At 41.9% G+C, this 20,454-nt stretch overlaps 1 protein-coding gene across 4 annotated transcripts in view; it reads right to left on the reverse strand.

Moving 5' to 3' along the window:
* Positions 1-12,819, reverse strand: part of ica1 (islet cell autoantigen 1) — a 38,175-nt gene extending 25,356 nt beyond the window's left edge. For 2 of the 4 annotated variants that reach the window (XM_012964744.3, XM_012964741.3), the window contains exons 1-4: positions 12,568-12,819; positions 2,809-2,846; positions 1,625-1,796; positions 634-706 (exon numbers count right to left, since the gene is read on the reverse strand). In XM_012964744.3, coding sequence (XP_012820198.2) covers positions 634-706; positions 1,625-1,796; positions 2,809-2,825 — 262 coding nt within the window. In that variant the 5' untranslated portion in view covers positions 2,826-2,846; positions 12,568-12,819. 4 annotated transcript variants of the gene reach the window in all.
* Between the last annotated feature and the right edge of the window lie 7,635 nt (positions 12,820-20,454).

Raw genomic sequence — 20,454 nt, forward strand, 5'->3', positions numbered from 1 at the left:
GTGAGCAAGCAGATGGTTATTTCTGACTTATTTTCTGGCTTGGAGAAAATTTTTTGTTGCATAAAAACCAGATTTACTTACAAACCAAACCTCCTGTAGGCTGCCACACCATATAGCCAACCAAAAAGCCAATCACAGCCCATATCTGGCACCATTGGAACTTTTTATGCTTGTTTTGCTCCCCGCCTTTGAATATGACTCACGGGTAAAAAAGGTTCTAATCAGATATAGGGCAGAAGCAAACACTGGCTCCACTATACAGAGGGTGCTCATTTTTTGCCTTTAACTGTTTAATTTACCCCAGAATACTATATCTGACAAAACATGAGCTTGGGTTTGGCCAGTATATACAGCTTATTTAGTCTGTGTGCACGACGTATAGAACAGGACATACAGACCTTTGCATGACATACAGAATTCCTCTTTTCACTTGTACTGTAACCCAGTATGAGACTAATATTTGCCAAAGAAAACAAAATGTCAAGGCTCAGGGTGCCACAATTGCACTGACAGGTCATTTTACCTTTTTCCCGTTCTACTGCACAAAAGGCCAGTAAGTGGCTATAGAAACTGTAAATCATGCAAGCATAATACATAGAAACAGAGCAACAGCAATACGCAGAGGCAACTTACAGCAGATGCGCTTTTGATACTGCTCAATCACTTTCAGCAATTCCATGCATGTTCTTTGAATAGAATGAAAAAGCTAGAGGAAAAAAATATAAAAACACTTACATTTTTCCTTCCTTGAAATCAACATTGAAAAAAACAAATTAAAAAAGACTGAACTCCACTCTTCTAAATAAAGATTACTTTTAACCTTACAGTCACTGGGGGTCATTTAACACTAAGCAAATTTCCCCTGGGTAGCAGCCCCTGGCAAATTGTTTCTTTCATTGTTTTACCAGCAGCTGGCAGAAAAAAAGCAAATCACTGATTGGTTGTTATGGGGTACTGCCCACAGACAAATTTGCCCAGTGTTTATAAATGAGCCTCACTGAGTAGTTCCATGACCATATACAGGTCATGGAACTCCAGGTTTCAGTGAGCCATGTGACAGAAACTCAGCACACTAAGCACCATTTATAAGGATATAATACACAAGCCTTGAATATCTATGAGGATATTAGAAGCCACCTCAGAGTCCGATGCCCTGTATAAAATCGCTCAGCCTTCCACTTTGTGCCTTTATTAAATGATTTATGACTTATAATATCCTTATATTTTACAGTAGGGCATACTTTATTCACTATATAGTTTACAGGCTATATAATCATATGTCTTACATGTCTCAGAACCAAAATATCTGTGCATGTCAGGGCCAGAGAGGTAGGACTTGCCTGCTGAAGCCTGACTGTACAGAAACATGAATGTATATTACTGAGTGATCCTAATCGATTTATGGCCGTATATATGCCAGGTTTGAAGAGAACATATTTATCATACATCTCTGCATAAACACTAATTTAAGCACACTCAGTACTGCAGAATAAACTGCTCAACTCCTGATCCTGACTCTGTGTGTGACGGGGAGTCTCCCATGCAACATTACCAGGGACGGACATGCTGCCACTTATATAATATATATATTATAATAATATAAGAGTTAAGAACCAATACAAACCTCTAGTTTAGCATCTAGATCTGAATCAGAAGCAACTACATGCTCATCTTCTTTCTTCCCAGTGACTTTTATCAAAGTCTGCTTTGTCTTCCAGTATTTTTGCTGCATCTTATTTACTACAGACTTGTCTTGGCTTTGTGCATACCGGTCATAGAACTCCCGGGAGTACTGGCTACAAGAAAACCAGAAAACAAGATCATTAACATTTGAACTAAATTGATTGCATCGGTACAAGTACAGTGTATATACTGGGATCATCCCGCTTCTAGTACATAAGATTGGGACCTAAGTATAAGATCACAGGCTGTCGAGGAAAGGACTGCATAAACGAGCCAGTGTGATCTTGGATCTAATGGGGAAAATCAAAGAGCTACTAGTAGCAGCTACTTTTTCATGGCTACTAAATGCCAGAAAATACCCTGCCATAGACAATAGTGAGAATTCCTCTGCTAAAACACACATAGAGAAAATTATCAGTATATGATCAGCATTGTCTTTTTTAGTAGCCATGACAAGTAGCTGCTACAAGTAGCTCTGTGTGTCTTCATGCTAATGCAGGGGTCCCCAACCTTTCTTACTCATGAGCCACAGTCAAATGTAAAACGACTTGGAGAGCAACACAAGCATCATAAAAGTTCATGGAGGTGCCAAATAAGGGCTGTGATTGGCTATTAGGGAGCCTCTATGCACACTATCAGCTTACAGGAGGCTTTATCTGGCAGTAAATTTTGTTTTTATTCAACCTAAACCACCAAATCAGGACTTCAAAAATAACTACCTGGTTTGGGGGCACTGAGAGAAACATCCATGGGGTTGGTGAGCAACATATTGCCCCTGAGCCACCGGTTGGGGATTATTGCCCTAATGGGTAGACAGTGGGTCTACTAGCACCAGTGATTAGCATTTTAAGTTTTAATTACATGTGCTGGCCAACTGAAATCGCTTCTTATTTAAGTGAATAGGGAGTGATCTAGTGCCTTGCAAACATTGGACTTTACTGCTGGTAAACGTGTGCTCTCTCCTTTCTGGTAATAATGTGTATGTACAATAAAAATATAGATCAAAAAATGTTGCAGCAGAAAATGGAAACTAGAAAGACAAGAATAAAAATACAGATACACATGTTTGTCCTGCACAGTAATGCAACAGCACACAAGTACATATGGGTTTAAGAATGTACTTACTAATTGTGGCCGTCCATGTCTGAGGATCTGGCAGACACCTATATAAAAAACACAGAGGTTTAGATTATGTTAGATTCATGGAGCCCCATTATATTTGAGCACTGCAACTGTAAGCAGAATCTTTACATTTCTACAGGAAAATCAGGGAGACCCCATCACAGAAGTAAAGCCGCATACAGGAAGTTAACAGGGCATGGAATTCCAAAGTGAATTATAATATTTGTAAATATTTTATAAGGGGCTACATTTCATAATAAACTAGCTAGAGTTAAGTCCCTCCCCCCATGAATATATGTTGTTTCTCTACTAACCAATCTATCTACCTTCAAACTGGTATCTAAGTTCTGTGCAGATTATGTGCAGCGGGGAGGCAGGATGTCTTGCACAGTTTAATGTCATCATTTCCAAGGGATCTGATCAAGTGTCAGCAATAAAATGCCAAATTATCACTGCAATGCCTACCCTTTCTCTATGTTTACAATATAAAGGCTGTATCTCTGAGCAGCTGAAAGGGTTCCATTAAGCAAACAACTGGGAGGAACATGATCTTGTTTGTGCCTGGTAGCATGATATCCTGGCACCAGCTATCAAGCAGGATATTTCTGCATGACCAGGACTTTGCAAGAGCCTGACCCATTCACACTGCTTAAGCATAAGGCCATTGTCAGCAAAATGAAAATATATTTATTCAATTCTGGTGTCTACAACTTCAATAGAGACATAGCCGGGAGATCTGTAAGGCATATATGTGACATATATTGATGGGTGGATGTCTTTTTTCAACCTAACTTACTATGTTACTATGTTTAATGCCAGTAATGAGGCAAATTGAGAACTGGGTGGTAGAGGCATCCCTCCATGCTGTAATGGCACAGTCATGATTTTTTAAAAGATAAGTAAGCCTTTTATTTTAAAATCCCCTAAAATTACTCTATACAGACCTAAAAATAACATACCTTATTGCCTTATGCAGACTTATTTTATTTCTCTATTACAAGCCACTGAACTGCAGCTCTTTTACCGACTTCCTTGTCTAGCTTGAATCTCCACCCCCTTATGCTTTCTGAGCCTTCCTCCAACTCTCGACTAAGGACCTCAATGAGGAGCCTACTGGGCATGCTCACTGTCTGTGCTCCAATGTAGTTAGAGAGCACAAGCAATCGAAAAATCTAATGAGTGCCAGGGGGTGTGCATGATCAGAACAATAGATTTAAAGGAAAAAGTAAAGTGATCAAAAAGAATATTTGCACCACACTCCGGAATAACGATTTTTAGATCTCTTGACAAAAATATTATTAAAACTTAACTTTTTTAAGTTAAGATTAATAAAAGTTATGTCCAGTCAAATTAAAATAAAGGGCAAAGCTAAGTCACTCACTGAATGCTCACTGAAGCGCATTACACCACAGGGTTAACAATTGGGGAATTCACTGTTGAATCACTTCTAAGGAGCGGATCCACAGGCAATTAACACCTATTTAATAGTGGGTTTTCAGATTCATCCATCTCCCCAACCCTTTGGCTTGGGTGTACTGAGCTAAACGCACGTCAGGCAGCTGTTACCATTTTGCGCCAAAAGCGTTGATTGCTACAACCAGGGGAGGGGGATTGGAATATGGTGTTTGTAGGTATGGGCAGAACACAATGGGTTGGGGAGATAGATGGAGTAGGCACCTCTTTGAGGTTATCATAGTTGGAGAGAGGAGTGCTCAGAATGCAAAAGGGGGCAGAGCTTCACACTAGACAAGGAAGTCAGTAAAAGAGCTGTAGCTGAACTGGCTGTAAAAAAGAAACAAAATAAACCTGGATGCTGGGACAAAGGTATATTATTCTGGGGGTTGTACACAGTCATTTTAGAGATTTAAAAAAAAAAAAAAAAAAAAATTACTTATAAAGTAAAGTAAAGATTTACTTATTCTTTACAGTTTTAGAAGCCACTGCAGCAGCCCTCCAGTAATGAAGCAGCAAACATAGGACCACTGATGCAGTACAAGCCTTAAGATATAACCTATGCCGAAAATCCACCATCATTCCTATATATATATATAATATGTTCAGGCCATTGCAATGTATTGTCTGGCATATTTCTGTTTTGCAACATTTTTATGGCTCATTTCCCCGCTGACCTCAGTGTATCAGAGGAAATCTCATGCAAAGCCACACCTTTCTTCTGGCTCTAACATTTGCTTGGGTAGTCAGGTACTCTGTGATATGTTGTAAGCAATCACATAACTGCAACCATAACTTTTACTACCTCAAAAAGTGGGGCACGGTACAACTTTTAAAGTGGCACTGACACTCGTGTTAGTGGGTTGAGTCTGCCACAAAGCAGTGTCCATGCTCAACCCCTCTACCCACATCTGTGCATTTCTTCTCTAGGCCGGGCTGTGTAAGTCTATGTGTAAACAGCGTCTCCAGCCTACAACCTCATATGACCCCCAGCTCTGTGTGCAGGGGGAATACACATTGTATGTGTGTCTGGAAACAGTGTATAATAGAAAAGAAACCTTAATTTACTTAAATTATGCTTGATAGTACCTTGTACTTTATGGTAACTAAGCTAGAATAAATCCATTCTCAAGCCACTATTTAGTGATGGGCTGTGTGCCCCCTCAGAGTTCACATGACCAGAAATAATGCAGCTCTAACTGTAACAGTGTGGAAAGCAAATGGCAGAACTCTTCCCATTAATTGGCTGATGGGGCCTAGCATGTGTGTGTGCCTTGGCTTGTTTGTGTGCACTGTGAATCCTATGATCCCAATAGGCAGCCCTTCTTAAAATGGCAATTTTCTATTTAGAATTACCCAGTGGCACATACTACTCAAAAAGCCTATTTTTATGACAAATGGTTTATTTAGATGAAGCAGGGTTTTACATATGAGCTGGTTTATGCAATATATTTGTATAGAGACCCACATTGTTTGGGGGGTATAGTTTTCCACTCAGCTGTGTGAATGCAAACATCTGGATCACTACTAAGGGTTACTAGACATGGGGCAAATTTTGTGGCTTGTGTTACGTCCCCCCAATGAGGCTTGATAAAGGGCTGGAGTGAAGCCCGAAACGTTGCCTTAGGCACTTGAGTAAAGATTCACATTTTTCAAAACAACCGGAGTGCTGCTGTTTTCTTCATTTTTGTATTTATCTGCGCGGGCAGTGGGTACAGCGGGCACCTGGGGCAGCAAGAAGCTATTTTCACTGTGTAAGCACATGTTAACTGATTCTACATTCCCCCAATGATAATACTGAGGAAGAATGTAGTCACGGCAGCAAGTTCATAATCCTTACTGGGACAGAATGAACATCTGCAATGTCCTTCCTCGGAATCTGCCTATAACACTGAAATCCTTCACAGCTAAAAATCTTTAGCCGAACCTTGAGCTGTGAACAGAAGGGCACTTCATGAAAAATCATTCCGTGCAAAAGAATTTTCATTTGAACTCATGATGAGTTTATTACATATTACAATTATGATTATTATTAGTAATATAACATTAGTTCCCTTATCTGCCAGCCTACAAACTGTGTCCAGAAAGGACTTTATTACAAATAAATGTAATATTACCTCTGTAAATATCTAATTTTATAGCAAACACAGGTACTGAATTGTAATGTTAAAGCATTTGACACACAAATAACACACAATGGGCACATCAGCCAATAATGCTAGAGACAATAAAGCTATGTTTTCATTTCATCTTTTTCTTGTCTGTTACTAACATACTAATGGGTGGTTCACCTTTAGCTTAACTATTATAAATATAATTTATATTATAAAATGGCCTATTCAAATTTATTATAGTTTTTTTAATTATTTGCCTCATCTTCAGCTTTTCATCTTTCAAGTAGGGGTCACTGACTATAAAGCCAAAAACCTATTGCTCTGTGAGCTTACAATTTTTATTGTTACTTTTTATTACTCATCCCTCCTCTACAGCTATTTCTGTCTCTCTTTCACCTGCTTAATTGCTAGGTTAAATTAGACCCTAGCAACCAGACAGCTGAAGATCTGCAAAACAAAAAGTGAAATAATTTAAATTCAAAAAGTCAAGACCAATTGCAAATTATAGCAGAAAATCATAAATGGGTAAAAAAGCCAATTAAAAAATGTCACTTTTGAGTTTTATTTGATGAATAAGGAGCAGCTATGACCAACAATATTAAGATAGTTTAACCTTTGCCTGGGTGTGCTAAGTTTCTAACAGGGCTTTTATTTTTAAATAATCACTGTATTCACTGGCTACTTGGGAACCTCGAACAGTGCCACACTGAAACCAATACCAGTCACATGTCAAATGCTATTTGCTGTGAATCAGGCACTAAAAGCAAAGGGGGCCCTGTATTGTGTTATGTTGAACCCAAATTATTCATCGGTAAACCATATGCCATGACCCTCTGCATCACGGGTTGAACACTGTAATACATGCAGGCCTAAGAAATACTGCCAAAACTGAGCATGAACCAAGGGTTGGGAGTGGAGCAGTGTACATGCTCCATGCAAAGGCTCAAAACAGTTAAAGGGGAAGTCCAACCAAAAACTATTTTTTGCATGGTGAAAATGTAATTCTAAGTAACTTTCACATATACATTAATGTATAAAATTGCTTGTACATATAATTGAAGACATGCTGTCCTCACAAAAGATTTTTAGAACAATCTATATATATGTACATGGTAGAGGGGATCTAAGACCCACTTCTACTGAAAGGAAAGCCCAAAAGGAACTTTAAGGTAAGTGATATATTTTGAAAACTGCTTCTTTTTCAGTCAATTTGTAAAAGGTGTAAATCCCCTTTTAGCTAGCCACGTACATAATAATTATAGGATAACAAAAAAAAAATACTTAGCAGGGCCACCATAAACTTATCAATATTGGTACATATGGTGTCCCATCAATCCCAAGCGTTATCCATAGTGCTACTGGAATTGGGCAGTTTTGAAAATGATAAACAGTGGATGGTGCATTAGCTGCACAATACCTGTACAGATAAAGACTGTTCCAAATCCATCTCAATAACTCGCTGGGTCAGCCTCAGCTAACTGACTAACTGAATCAGTGCTCTCCTACCCAGCAGGCAATCTGCGGGTTTCAAATATTTATGTTATGCGAAAATATTTATAAAGTACTCTTCCCCATAGCAGCAAACTGTCCTGTCCTATATTGCTCTTCTAACTGCTCACATACAAGAGAATGGAGCTCCTGGGAACAAGGCGGTACGACAGGAATCCTCCTCTGTTTGTTTATGGGACAGGCAAGCTGTAAAATGGCAAATACTGGCTGTAACACTAACAAAGTGAGACACATTCCTACATGCTGAGAGAGTAAGATAAAATGCATGTCCCAAACAGGAAGTTATGGCAGAGACAGGAAGTACATAAGAGCATACCACCCCATGGAATTATCTCATCAGATGTCATTGTCTCTTCCTGACATATAAGCTACAATGACCAGGCCTTAAAACGTTATAAAACTTTTACAGGAATGCCCTTAGCCTTGCCATGTTTGGTAGATATGAACCAGGCTGATAAAATATAAGACCTAGGGCAAATATGATACTCAGGGACTAAAACCACATAGGTTATCAGTTGGGCACGTCTCCCCCACCCAAATGGCATTATCTGTACTGCATATATCCCCTCTGTTTTCTAGCACCATCACATTTTCCTAAAGCAAATAGCAGCTTTCACCCGGTGGCCATTCTTCCTCTGATACATAATAAATACAGATACATTTAAATCTGCAAACAGCATACACACACACAAACCCTTATTCAGCATACATTTCATCAAGAATACAGGCTCACACAGGCAGAAATGTCTTTGATAAAAGTTCTGCTTTGTTTGAGCTGAGCTCAGGAGAGGAGGTTAGGAGAAAAGAACTGAAGCAGACAGCTAGAGCTGAGTTTCTATGGGAACCAGCAATGCCATCTCTTCACTGGCTGCTAGACTGGGGTGTGTGTCTAGTAATCTGAGCTTAGAATAACTGAGCATGCCCACAAGCCAAAGCAAATACGTGAGGGAGGGGGCCGAGTGGTTACAGGAGGAGAAGGAAATCTACGTGATTAAGGGGATGCTGCAGCCTCACTATTATCCTCTGGACAACCAGTGTGGCAGGTATTGAAAGTGTTTAAAGAGGCTGTTTACTGATTAAATTTTTGTATGTGGGATTGGTGCAGGAGTGAAAGGGGGAAATTAATTCAGTTGGACTGGGAAGTAGTTCATGCTCTTGAGTCTTCTGTTCTGTACCACATTTAGTCTGAGCACTCTTCGAGCCATCTGTGTCATGTGCCTGATTAGGGAGGTGTACCAGCCAGGAGTGACCACAAGACTACAGAACTCTGGGTGTAAGATGACTGCCTAAGTCTCCATGCCCTTGAGATAGTCCTGCAGCATAAGAAAGTCTAAAAATTTTATTATTTTTTTATTACATATCTTTCTATTCAGGCCCTCTCCTATTTATCTTCCAGTCTTTCATGCACACCCCTGATTGCACTTGCATATTGCATAATCATTTGTGACAGGCTGCCCCAGTTGCAGCGTCAGGTGTGCCTAGAAGTTAGTGATGCATCAACACATCTGTTGTGAGTGGGTTCTGGCCCAACTTTTCCTTCTGCACATGCTGTCTGCCACACTGCTATGCCCTACATCCTCCTTCGGCAGTATGTATTAATAGACTTGTGCCTACATTGCCCCGCCCATATGTGACATTAGAGATGGGTGGGTTAGCATGGCTGTTATAGACCCATGTTGACCATGTCAGACAGCTCATCAGGTCAGGTTGGGTGGGGGTTAGAGGTAGGTTGACTTTTTGAAGCCAACAATTCGCCATTCAAAACTTGCCAAGATCACGTAGAAGTCAATGGCAGATGTCCATTCCCTTCCCTGGAGGATCCTTATTTTGTTCGAAACTTTAGAGGTTTTGGATTTTTGTGGCTGTTTTTTTGTGTGACAATTCAAAAAAAAGTCACAGTTTTCATGCGACAAGCCCAAAAATTGCGACTTGCAAATTTTCCCTCTCTGACTTTCAGTTCACACTTTTTAGTAAATCTATGGCATTCGTGGAAATGAGTTTATTCAAATTTTAGAATTAAAAAATGTGTTGGAGTTTTAGTAAATCTGCCCCTAAGCATTATGCATTTAAGGAGTCCCCTTATCTTAAATCTAATGGTAAGAAATATAGATATAAGTAAATTAAAGGGACCAATTATAGCAAAACTGTTTTCTCAGCAGGAGGTGAGGGCTAACAGAGTGGCTGAAGAAAATAATACTATTTTGGGGAGAAAATGCCCAAAATGCAAGCGCTATGCCACCTGATTACAGCACTGGTCCAAATGTCCTACGTACCATTAGCCTTAAAACCAAACAAGGTTTACCTATCCATATAAATCTCTATTAACATTAAAACATGACCAAAGAAAATTACTCTTAGGGGCATATTTATTACAATATGATGGTATGGTCCAATATACCCCTAAGTTTTATATCTGGGAGTTCATAATACAGGTACTATATAGAGCCACATAAGTGGAGGTCCAGAGGAACCACCTGTGTGCATGCTAGGGATCACTGGGTAGATCAGGTAAGATGGCCACTCCAAATTCGCAACAGAAAGACCACCAGGCTAACAATGACAAGAACTGCATTTTGCCAGCTGCCTTCCAAGTACCCATTCACCATTAATCTTCACAAAATTCCCATGTATCCAAACCTTTAGGCATATTGCACATTGGGTCAAGACAAAATACAGATCAGCGCCACAGGCTAGGGAAAAAGAACATGCACAATATTGTTAACCCTTAGTACAAACACCAGGGTGTTACAACTCAATTCCGTGTGTGTCCAGAACCATAGAAAGTCTTATTGCACATTTGGGTGTTTTGTCCACCACTTCCAGCAGAAAACAGCAGCAGACAAAACACCCATCCTCTAAACCGCTCCTCCTGTTACTGGGTAATTTACAAACACAGCTGACTGTGACTGCACTAAAATGCATGCATTCGTTGCGATAATTCATGCCATTTATTTATGTGTAGTTGTGTCAAGTGCCATGACATCCGTTCTGCCCCTTTTGAATTGTGCGCATTTCAGTTGGAGAACCCTAAAACCTGTATCAACAGGCCCAGCAAATCTGCACCAACAAAATCAAATGCAAATGTCATTGTAACATTTTCAATTATTTGAATCTGATTTGTTACCACGATTTGGGGTTCCTACACACAAACTGACTCAGTATGAATCTACGGGCAGATCAGGAGTCAGTGACTTTTCATTGATCAGGGGTGTAACAATAGGTGCATCAGAACAAGCAGCTTCTGGGCAGCTCAGGAGTATAGTGGGACAGATGAATGATTTATTTCATGCAAATTATAATGTATGCATGGAAAATAGATTCTCTTCCTTGGAGTTTGAGATCTAAAACGTTATGGTTTGGGGCCCAGTAACTTGTCGAATTATGCACATAGAAAGTCTGGTCTGTTGTCATCTTCCATTACCATGTTTATCATTAGCTTTAGAGTGATTGGGGCCACACATTTAATTATAATTGCTTACCTCAGACCCTGGCCAGCCCCCTTCCCAGGATCTTGCTGTGCTCACTCAAATAACACCCCAGAGCCAGTGTGTTTTTTTAGAAAATAGGCATGCCGGCCCAGCTGCCCCCCCAAAATGATCAACTCTTTTCTTCTTAAGAGACTCTATTTAAAAATGTGTTTTTGCCTGATCTACTTACTGTATATTACAGGGAAAGTCTGGTTGTAGCTGAGTCACTTTAACTAACCTCCCGGCTATAGAGAAAAACAAACTGTTGACGAATGAACAGAAGACTTGGGTTACACCTGTCACGGCCTAACATGGCCTGGCTCTGGGAAGTACAAGCAATCTGCATGAATTTCTTAATCCCAATTTTTCCAAAATTGTAATTTTCCATATGGCATATCATGGCTTAGTCCAGGGATAACCACCCTGTGGTCCTCCAGCTACTACTGAACTGCCCGTCAACAGCTGGCTGTCTGGGGGTGCCGGGAACTGTAGCTGAAAGTTACCTGCGAGGCCCCCAGAATGGAGATTCCTTGTTTAGAGGTGAAGACACATGGCACTACTAGTAGCAGCTACTTTTTGACATCTAATAAACGCCAGAAAACACCATGCCATATAGACAATACTGAGAATTGCCCCTGCTAAAACACACGTAGAGACAATTATCAGTAAATGATCAGCATTGTCTATTTTCGTAGCCACGACAAGTAGCTACTACTAGTAGCTCCGTGTGTCTTCACCCTAATGAGTCCAAATAGCATTTTAAAGAGATTAAAATGAAAGCCACAGGCCAGAGATGGAGCTATCACAAGCCCCTGGCTGCCAGTCCCCTTAGGTCTCCTTCCTTTATATTTACATAGCACCCACCGTGTTGAAGGGCAGCAATCCCCAAGTGCTTATAAAGAGGCACAATGTAGGGAAATGCACAACAAATACATGGCACAACTGCAGCACAGCATGGAGGCCCAAAATACAGTGTGGGGGATTCTTCCTATCATATGGCACACATACTGGCAGCACACAGATGTAGCCATGCCTGGTACAGGCCAAAGCCCCCATTTTGGCACCTGTTCTCACAGCCATAGAGGAGACACCTGAGCTAGATCGCCCTTGCCATGACGTGTGGCCTGATGCGAAGTGCCAATGCCGGGGGGGGGGGGGTCGGTGTACATTAGGGGGGCTATGACAGAAAAGGCACACATACAGCACTTACACGCAAGTACCTGGGATGCAGCAAATGCGATTGATTCAATGGCTGCCTTCCGAGCACCGATCCCAGGGCCTGTGAATGGGGAAGGCTGTGATGGTGTATCCCCTGCAACGTCAGCCTAGCACCAGGATCTCCCTCCTCCTATTATTCTCCCCTCCTCCGGCAGCTCCTGCTCCAAAGCCACCAAACCTGCACAACCTGATTGTCCATGAAGAGAGGCGGGGCCAGGGTCGGATAGCCCATTAGAGGGTGTGCAGGTTGAGGGAAGGGAATAGGGGTGGGAGGGGCAAGAGTAGCGGGGGCGGGGCAGAGCGCTAAGGCACTGACAAGGCGTAGAATGATGTGGGATGCGCAGGGATACAGAGGGATACAGAGCTCGCTGTTCGCTGCACTAGAGCAGTTGTGCTGTAACTCGCCATCCTGTGACAGTCGCGTGTGAGATGATGTGGGAGCTGCAGTTCAATAACAACTGGCCTGAAGCAGCCCGCTTGGGCACACGGAGCCAGCCCTAGTATTACATAGCACTTCTTTTCCCACACCCCTCAATACTGATATGCAGGGACTGGGAGGGGCCAAGGCACTACTCCCTTCAGGAGCCCAGATGGGCAGTACCGAGCTGCGCACTTGGCTGTCCCACAACACATCAGCCTGATTTGGACCCAACATTGGGCTGCTGATTTAGATATTATTTGCTTGAAATGAACGCAAAACAGCCTCTTAGTAGCCGCAATAATAACATTGGGTATTGAGCGTTTAATAACCTATGCACAGTCAGGTCTGCTTACTATTATCTTTCATATGTGCAGTTTTGCTGATGGAACTGTGTCCCAATAAGACTCAGGGCTTTATTACTGTTTCCTCTGACACAAGAGCACTAAGGCTAATGGCGCACAGGGGGATTTGTTGCCTGCGGTTATATCTATGCTACCTGGGCAAACATATCTCCCCCAAATTATTTCCCCACAACAGTAATGTATATCGCTGATGGGAAAACATATGGGTCGATCAGCTTTCTGAAGTCACCTGAGGTTGCCTCAAGAAAACACAGGCGACTTCGGAAAACAAAGTGTTGTGCATGGTACATAGCGTCTGAGCTACAGAAGAACAGTGCAGGCCTAGCGCACACAGGGCTGGTCTTATAAACTGTGGGGCCCAATTGGGCGGAACCCCCTACACAAGGTGTTGCCAGCTTGAGTTCCAGGGCTGGGGGGACAAATAGTCCCTGCCTCTTGCTCTGTGACTGATGGTGTAACCCTGCCTTTTCACCTTTCTCTCGTTCCATTGGCCCCAACATGTCATGGCACAATGTGGCCCCCAAGCACTGGGCACTGCCACACCAAGCATACTATATACAGTGTGAGACAGTGTGATTATTGGTCCCTCAAGCACACCATACACAGTGACAGACAGTGTGTACCCTGGGGTAGCAGTATGAATGCAGTGCCCACTGTGTGTTTAACGTACCAGAACACATAGCCACATTATTGGGCAATAGTTGTTGGGGGTGGGCTGGACAGCTTTATGTGCTTTATTCCCCTTGGTGCAGGGCCCCCATGGGTGTGGGGCCCTATTGGATTAAGGCCGGCCCTGAGTGTACAGGGCTGGAACTAGGGGTTGGCAGCAAAGGCCAATCACTGTGGGAAGGGTGAGGGGTGTGCAGGAAAGGCACTGGACCACGTGGTATTGCCTTGGTATTACTACTTGGCCCAGCATTGGTGCACAGGTAAAGTTAGGGGATGATGAATAGCATGAATGCATCTTTCTGCTCATGAGATGGTAAATGAGTGGGGCATTATAAAGGGATTCATAGGAAGAATGAATAACGTACAGAAAAATACAGTTCATCTTTTAAATGGCTAATAAAAAGCAGATAAAAGTATTTGAATAAAATATGAGTGAGGGCAGAAGCTGTGCCGATTCATTCATTTGGGTGAACACATTACCTGCAATCTAGGCAGCATTGTATTATTGGGTTATTGAAGATATCCAGTTGTCCTAAAAAGTCTTATTTTAAACCTAACATTGGCTACCCTGCCTTTGTATGGCCTTCTCATCTGAATCACTCTGCTGGTTAAATGTTCAGTAAAACTAAGGTGAATGAGGATTCTGTGGGGACCCTGACCAGTCGATTGTATGGGACACCAAAGGAAAGTAAATCTTTTAGAAATGTTTTACCTACAGCGATATCCATTGTTAGCAATGAAAAGGCACATCTGGGCGCTTTCACTTGGGTGACAAAGACCCCCCTTTGCCATTGCCCTTAAAGGAATAGTTCAGTGTCAAAATGAAACTGGGTAAAATAGCCTGTGCAAAAAAGTTTTCGGTATAGTTAGTTAGGCAAAAATGTAATCTATAAAGGCTGGAGTGAGCAGATGGCTAACATAATGGCCAGAACATTAGTTCCTTCTTTACAGCTCTTTAAGCTGTTAGCGGTCAGTAACCAATCAGTGACTTGGGGGGGGGGCATATGGGGCATAACAGTTCAGTTAGTTTGCTTCTGAATCTGACCTGCCTGCTCACAAACTAACTAAACAGTTATGTCCCATGTGGTCCCTTCTAAAGTCGCTGACTAACTAAGAGGTTAGAGAGCTGAAAGCAGAAAGTAGTGTTCTGGCTATTATGTTAGACATCTGCTCACTCCAGCCTTTAAAGATTATTATAGATTTTTGCCTACCTTACATTTGGGTACCCATTTAGCAATTTGTACTTACATTTGTACATGAGCCTTGTTATTTTTTAACCGGCTGTTTAAATGTTTGTCTTACGGTAAGAATAGATGTAGGGGTTTGTCGCCCTTAGCAGATCACCTCTCCAGTCTGTGATAAAGTGCCTGAAAATACCTTGTAATGTAGAAGAATGGGGATTCACTCTTGTAAAAATAAGACCAGATTTTAGGAAAATGTGGTTTTGAGGCAATATTTGCGGAATAATAGATCTTAATATTACACAAACACTTTTATTTTTTTGGTGTCACTTTCTCTTTAATGTTCTGTTCATGGAAGAGTTTTTTGGATAAATGAACTTGGGTGGAAATGAAAAGTAAGATCCTCTGTGTGTAACTGTAGAACTATTAATAATTAACACCCCCTTATCAGATTTCCAGCACAGCAGACATATAACATTTCCAGCTCACTTACTAAAGCATTACTCCCTATCTCAATGGTGAAAAAAGCCAGCAGTTTCCTGTTTAAAAGCAAGAAGTGGCATTACTGCGGGGGAGCCTGTGGGGGTGCCCAGTATAGAAACACACCATCTTGCATTGCATGATCCCTGGATAAGTCCCCACCTCAGCCACTCATCCCTGTTGTGGCCCCCAATACCTGTTACAGACCACCCCATTTTTATATCTAGCACTGAAACTAGTGGCATGGGGGAAGGGAGATAAATTTACACCACTGAAAGCAAGAAAGGGCATTGTTCTATAAAGTGCAGCTCCATTATCTTCTGAACTCACCTTGTACATGAAGCAATGGCAATCACTGGTCAACTGGGTGATAAGTTTTAGTGATTATTATAAACACCCCACTGGTTTAGAAGCCTCACTAAAGGGCAGATTTCCATCAGGGCTATCATCAGGTGGGACAGTAGGGGTCTGTCAGCCGCCCAGTCGAAAAAGGGGTCTGGAGTGGCACAAAAAAGAGCATTTCTTCTAACGGGGGGAGGTGGCAATCAAAACATCCTCGGATCAGATCACACAAGGGGGCTTATTTACTAAGAAATGAAGCTTCGCCATACTTCATGCAACTCCGCAGGCATTAATTCACAGCAACTGCACTTAATTCATCAAAATGTGAATTTTCACTGCGGCTAGAGAAAACTGGTAAATTCACTCTAGAGATTTTTCGCCAGCACGTAATTTTCTCTAGCGGCACTATCTTTCAGTGAAAATTCGATGGCGTATGTGAGCTAGTGTTAATTGAAACCAGTGGCTATATACAGGACACATATGTGTATTTATTAATGATGTTGCTGAACTTGGTGAGTGCCCAGTTATTTTTTTAAATGTCCATGGAACCAAAAGGAAGACTAAGGGGCACATTTACAAAGGCACGAAAGCTCAGAGCGTATTTTCTGCGAATTTTTCGGGCATCTGCACGATTTTGTCGTACACCGCACGACTTTTCGTACAGCGCATGACTTTTTCGTATGCTTGCACGAAAAAATTGGAAAGGTTTTACCGCTGTTTACAATTTTGTGACTTTTGGATCGCCAATACGATATTATCGTGACTAATACGATTTTTTCGTAAGCATTTTCTTGATATTTGCATTCTTCAGAAATTTTCGTTACCAATCCGAATTTTTCCCATTCGGGATTCGAACTCGTGATAAATCTGCCCCTTACTCTCTCATCAGCTACAGTAAGAACAAAGTCAGACGCAGAAAAAAATATTATTGTTACAGTTCAACAACAACATTAACACAAGGGTTGAAATTTCTGAGTGCATTAATACCTGGACAAACAGTATACACATGTTAGTGACTTTAATTAACCACAAACAATTAACAGGTTAAGAGAATACTATTTACTTGGAATCATTTGATCTTTTCATTTAAAAAAAACCAACAAATCGTTGTGAGAGGCTGCCAGTCAGCATGTGTGGAATGTACAGTTAATAAAAATACAGGAGTTTAAAAATTGGTTTAAAATAGGTTTTACATTAATAACTTCTATACACAATAATACTGAATAATACTAAATGGATTTGAACGAAAAGTAAATTACTGTATTTGCACTTGTTCATCTGGGCGAAAAGTCACTCAGCGAAGAAGTCACTAGCGCCGAGCTTCTTCGCAAGTGGAAAGTCGCCTGTGCCTGTTAATAAATAGGAGAATGTGCAGCGAATTGTCTTTTTGGTGAATTCTCGCCACAAAAAAACAATTTTCCCTTTAGTAAATGTGCCCCCTGGTCTGTCCAATTTAAAAATCTTACCTGCTGTTGCCCCTTCTCAGCGGGTGGATGAAGCATTAGTAGAAAGTGAAGGACCTTCAGTTTTAAGTCACTGGCTTCATGTTTAAATTAACTGAATGATGCTTTTGGGCACACTGGGGCTTACTTACTAATGACAAAGTGTAGTAGTGCAAAGAAGAGCCACAATAAGGCCCAATAGGGCCCAAAGCAGGGTAGTCTTTGGTCCCCCCAGGTTGCTGCACAACATTTGTTATTGATTTGCAACTCATTTGTCACAGGATGGTGGGAATTGTAGTTTCACAACTGGCCTGCTGCAAGTGGGAAGCTACTGACATACAGTATATGAAGTAAAACTGGACTAATTAACTCATGGGAAAACCTGTTTTGAAAAGCTTTAGTGATGTGTCGACTGGCCCAGGATTCATATGTTTGGGCTGGCCAATCACTATTGAGTTGCCATCACCTGCCATCCCACCAGCGAAAATGTAAGTCGCCGGTGGGATGGCACACTCGGCGGCATGATTTCGGGAAATTGGCGAAAAAGCCTCGCGAGGCAACTTCGGCGATTTGCCGAAATCGCGCCACCGGCGACTTACATTTTCGCCGGTGGGATGGCAGGTGATGGCAACTCGGGAGATTAGTCGCCCGCGAACAGGGAGTTTTGTCACGGGCGACTAATCTCCCCGTGTGCCAGAGCCCTAAGCAGTACATTATTATTATTATATCAGCTTGCTACTGCTCTGATGGTGCCAGACTTGCCGCTATTTCGGTGTAGTAGTAGTCTCCTGGCTGAATGGTCGTACTCTGATCAGTTGGGGAGTGTGAAGACACACAGAGCTACTTGTCAAGGCTACAGAAACAGACAATGCTGATCTTTTACTGATAATTGCCCCTACATGTGTTTTAGAATAGGCAGTTTTCAGTATTGTCTATGGAGGGTATTTTCTGGTGTTTAGGGCAGTGATACACTGGGAGATTAGTCACTCCACAACAAATCTTAATTGTCGTGGGCGACTAATCTCCCCGCAATGCTATCCCACTGGCTAGAATGTAAATCGCCGGTGGGATGACATACACGTTGCTGCGATGTCCCCCAGTCGCCCTAAGTTGTGTTCGGAGGAATCTTCGGGCAACTGCGGGACATCGCAGCAACGTGTATGTCATCCCACTGGCGATTTACATTCTAACCGGTGGGATGGCATTGCGGGGAGATTAGTTGGCTGCGACAATGAAGATTTTTTGCAGGGCGACCAATTTCCCCGTGTACCACTGCTCTAAGGTGAAGAAACAAGGATCTACTTGTCAGGGTTACTAAATTCCAGAAAATACCCTGCCATAGACAATACTGAGAAAGGTCTCTGCTAAAATATATGTAGAGACAATTATCAGTAAATGATCAGCATTGCCTATTTTTGCAGCCGTGACAAGTAGCTGCTTCTAGTAGCTCTGTGTGTCTGCACCCTTAGATACAGAACATGGCCACTGGCTGCTGTGCTTTGCCTCTGCTTCTGAAATTAACACCCACCATTTATGTTGCCCCCACAAATATACCTGACTGTAACTTAGTGAATTAACTGCACACATTTTATCAAAGGGGGCATTGTGTACCCACAGTGGCTCTACAATTCTGTAAAGTTGTAATGCACAGAATGACTATGATAACACAGACTGCTGATTGTGGGTTACTAAGGCATTACTTAGGTTAGTAGTGACATCTTGTGGTTGTTAGTATTTATGGTTTTTAGACTTTGATTTTGATTCATTGGGGAAAAATGGCGTTTAGAGAAAGACAATACTGGCTATTCATAAAAGGATCCCCTTTGGGTAAGAGCCACATGCACTTTATTCCCCGTACCTGCCACTGGTAAGAAGGGAGTAGACTCAGGCCCCCTTGTTCTCTGGGATCCTCACCCCCTAGCCATCAGGTCTTTCATCTGTTAAAACTTTTGCCTGAAGCATCCCCCCTGCAGTGGCAGATGCCTTATTTTAATTTCTACTTTGAATAAGATCCCTCGTTTAAAGCTATACATTCTGCATATAAGGCTGAAATTTACATGTTTTATTTTATTTTCTCATATTGTAAATATTGTTTATCTGCTCCCATGGCTGTTGTTGCCTTATTTCCTTGCCTGAAGCAGGGTCCTAAGCATTACTGAAAGCTAGAGGTTTATAATCTTCTAAATTAGCAATAAAAGGTATGACTTTGCTCTTGAAGCTGATAATTATCAGGACATGATTCAGGGACTGCAAGGGGAGATCCAGAACATGAAGGAGGAGATGTTGTAGCCCCCACCCTTCCCAGCTACAGTCAGTCAATAAAAGGCAATTTGTGAGTTTTAACATTGAAAGTCCAATTTTTAAATGTATAATGAAGCAACAGAATTCTAAATAAATCAAATGAAAGTGAGTGTAGGACTGGCCAGACCGGGGATTGTTTTGCCGTAGTTGGCCAGCTTAAAGTATATTGCAATATATGGATAAACAATCCCTGTTTTGCTTAACCCTTTCCCTGCCAATGACATAGCTCCTACATGCTGGCATAAAAAGATGTTAAGTGCCAAGCATGTAGGAACTACGTTTTTTTTATTATCTTGCACTCGTTCTCTGCGCTTGCCACTTAATCTGAGTGCAGAGAATAAGCGCAAGGTAAAGAACCCCCTAGAGAACGAGCAGAGGAGATAGAAATTGTGCCCAATTGCACCCATAGACAGTGCTCCCCATAGACAGTGCCCCCATACACAGTACACCCCATAGATGCTGACTCTTCTTCAGCGGCTCCTCTCCTTATGCGGATCCTTATACGGCGGAGCCAGGCCCTTTTATAAGTTTGTGCCCCGTGCGTACGTGTGACGTCAATACGCATGGGGCACAACCTTATAAAAGGGCCTGTCACCGCCGAACAAGGAGCCACATAACGAGAGGAACCGCTGAAAAAGAAGGATGCCCGGCTGCAGCCAGTGCATCCCGCTGTCAGGGATAGTTCCATGAA

Source organism: Xenopus tropicalis, chromosome 6, assembly GCF_000004195.4.
Source record: "Xenopus tropicalis strain Nigerian chromosome 6, UCB_Xtro_10.0, whole genome shotgun sequence".
Lineage (NCBI taxonomy): Eukaryota > Metazoa > Chordata > Amphibia > Anura > Pipidae > Xenopus > Xenopus tropicalis.